This window comes from Microtus ochrogaster, unplaced genomic scaffold (assembly GCF_000317375.1).
Source record: "Microtus ochrogaster isolate Prairie Vole_2 unplaced genomic scaffold, MicOch1.0 UNK41, whole genome shotgun sequence".
Lineage (NCBI taxonomy): Eukaryota > Metazoa > Chordata > Mammalia > Rodentia > Cricetidae > Microtus > Microtus ochrogaster.
Genome location: NW_004949139.1, coordinates 3,093,278 through 3,096,461, shown reverse-complemented (window position 1 = coordinate 3,096,461; position 3,184 = coordinate 3,093,278). Strand labels below are relative to the sequence as shown.

General features: G+C 34.3%; 1 protein-coding gene across 1 annotated transcript; it reads left to right on the top strand.

The window, feature by feature from the left end:
- The first annotated feature begins 645 nt into the window (after positions 1-645).
- Positions 646-1,599, top strand: LOC101982352 (olfactory receptor 52E2). Its single transcript, XM_005368850.1, has one exon. It carries the CDS (start codon positions 646-648, stop codon positions 1,597-1,599), a length of 954 nt encoding a protein of 317 aa, XP_005368907.1.
- Positions 1,600-3,184: the final 1,585 nt, after the last annotated feature.

Genomic DNA, 3,184 nt, shown 5'->3' with positions numbered 1-3,184 from the left:
TAACTCTGGTAAACATTCAAATTTATAATGTATCAATAGATTAAAACTTCTACTACATCATTTATATAGTGATTTGATAGTGTCTGGAATTGATTCATAGCATCACCTGGAAGTTAGGAAATGTTTCTTAATGTAGTCAAACTGACACTCTTGACTAGTCATTACAATACTGTCATTTGATCAATTGGATTAGTTTCCAGTAATATATCTATGGAATAGCAGAACCCTAAGTTTATCAATATCCAAGGATGCTTTCTTATTAAAGATGGCCAAAATAAGAAAGTATTCAAAAAAGGCAATATTAATGTAAAATAATTCTTAAAGATTGGTTATAAGGCTAGCGATTTCAAAGAGAAGGGCGACTTACAATAGATTACAATCTATACATGAATAGTATTTTACTTTTATTTACTTTGTTTGTAGTGTGTAGCTTCCTCCAAGACTTGTGCTGGACTTGTTAATATTCTAAAAGACTTAGTATACAATGTATTTCAAATAGATATGATGGTTTCCAGAAGACCATGAGCAGGGTTTGTGGTATCCCTTAAAATTGCTCTAGGTCTCCAGTTTCAAAAATTGATCCAGAGAGCTGCCATTTGGATGAGCACACAGTTCTGAAGACTGATTCATGCATTCTTCTATAGGATGCTCCTTCCCAATGACACCCAGTTTCACCCTTCCTCCTTCCTGTTGCTGGGGATCCCAGGACTAGAGTCTCTTCATGTCTGGATTGGCTTTCCCTTCTGTGCCGTGTACATTATTGCTCTCCTAGGAAACTTCACCATCTTATTTGTGATCAAAACTGAGAGCAGCCTCCATCAACCCATGTTCTACTTTCTGGCCATGTTGGCCAGCATTGACTTGGGCCTTTCGACCGCTACCATCCCTAAGATGCTTGGGATCTTCTGGATTAATCTCCGAGAGATCATCTTTGAAGATTGCCTTTTACAAATGTTTTTCATCCACAAATTCACACTTATGGAGTCAACAGTTCTCTTAGCGATGGCCTATGACCGCTATGTGGCCATCTGTAACCCACTTCGATATAGCACCATCCTCACCAACAAGGTTGTTTCTATTATTGGCCTTGCAGTGCTGGTGAGGGCTATTATCTTTGTTGTTCCATTTATATTTCTAATTTTGAGACTGCCCTTCTGTGGGCATCACATCATTCCCCACACCTACTGTGAACACATGGGTCTTGCTCGTCTGTCTTGTGCCAGTGTCAAGGCCAATATCATTTATGGTTTATGTGCCATATGTAATCTACTGTTTGACATAGTAGCTATTGCCCTTTCTTATATACAAATACTACATGTTGTTTTTCATTTTCCTTCTCGGGAAGCCCGGATCAAGTCCCTCAGCACTTGTGGTTCTCACGTCTGCGTCATCCTTGCCTTCTACACGCCAGCTCTCTTTTCTTTCATGACACACCGTTTTGGTCGAAATGTGCCTCGCTACATACATATACTTCTCGCCAACCTTTATGTTGTAGTTCCGCCGATGCTCAATCCTGTCATATATGGAGTGAGAACCAAGCAGATCTATGACCGTGTGAAGAAAATGTTACTGCAAGTGCAAGGAAAGGAAAAGCAATAGCACATAATTGTATGAGACTCCACAGGCCACCACCACAGCTCACTCAAAAATATGCCTTGCAGTAAAACCCATGTCATAACATGAAGCTGCACCTACATTCTGTTTTAAGTATTTAATGTGGCTTTACTGCTACTTCACAGAAGATGCAGCTGATTTTTTCCTCTACTGACTCAATTTTCTTCTTATTTCATTTTGGTAAAGTACGTTTTTTTTCCTCTTTCATCAGAGACCTGGGGGCTGTTCTGTATAATCCATCATTGTTACAATGCATCCATTTTTGTTACAAAAACTGATGCTTCCAATAGTTTCTTTTAATGTTACTGTGCTAATTTTCTGAGCACTGGTTTCATAAGTGCGGGAATTTTAGTATGAAATGATGACAGCAAAACTTACTCACACTTTTTGAAATTTACATAGTTTTAAATTAACCAGCACACTCAGCTTATAAAGTGTCATCTTTTCTTTTAATCCCAAGATTATGCACCCCAAGATTATGTTTCTTTTGATAAAATTTAATATGATAATTTTTTCTGTTTTTGTCTAAAATAATTTAATTTCATGTTTATTTTAATAGTATTTTGATGATATAAAATTCTAAATATAGTTTTATTTTTCTTTCAGCATTTTGGAAAAAATATTTTGTTCTATTTTTTCTCCACATATTTGTTTGTTTATTAACTTGTCTTAGTATTGCTATTTTAAAGATGACATATCTTGGTTACATTTATATTTTCTCACTGGAAAATTAAGTTTTTGTTATAGAGACATTTCACTTCTTTGTTGATTTCTACATGAATCCAAATTTGTTATTCTCGTGTCTTTGTGTCTGACTTACTTTGCTAAGTAGTATGTCTCCTAGCTTCACTTATTTCCCTATATCAATGATATTTAATTCTTCTTATTATTAAAATACAGCTGACAAAATGCATGTGTTATGCAATGTGTTGATAAAAGAATAAATTGTGAAAGATTAACTGAATCTAATAAATTTGCAATTTACTTTTTTATTATTTTCTTTGTAAAAACATATAAGCATAAGTTTGGTAACTTCCAAGTTTATAATACATTCTTGTTAACCATATTAACTAAGTTGTCCAGTAGGTATCCAGAATTTAGTCATCAGATATAAACAAAGTATTTTACTTTGCAGGCATTGGGATATAGTTTTATTGGTGCAATACTTGTCTAGGACATAGAAACTCTTGAATTTACCCAACAATTGCATAAAACTGACCATGATAGTATATGGTTATAATTCCACAATTAAGGAGTTTGATTAAGATTATTTAATTAAGTTCAATTAAGATTATTTGAAAGCTCAGGGTAATCTATACCTATATAGTAAGTTCGGTGCCAGTGTGGGCTACATAATACCTTATCTAAAAAGTAAGAAATATCTCAACCATGATTTTCTAATCTCTCTATTCCCAACACCATAGGTCTGGTAACCACTATTCTATTTTTTACATCTGTGAGCTCAAGATTTTTTTTTTATATTCTGAACATAATTTAGAAGATACAGTCTTTGTCTAAGAGTGACCATTGCTTTATTTTTGGAAATTTATTAACGAACTGTTTCAAAAGT

Bases quoted from the DNA above. Each gene is read 5' to 3' on its own strand.
- LOC101982352 (XM_005368850.1), top strand. From the start codon at position 646: ATGCTCCTTCCCAATGACACCCAGTTTCACCCTTCCTCCTTCCTGTTG.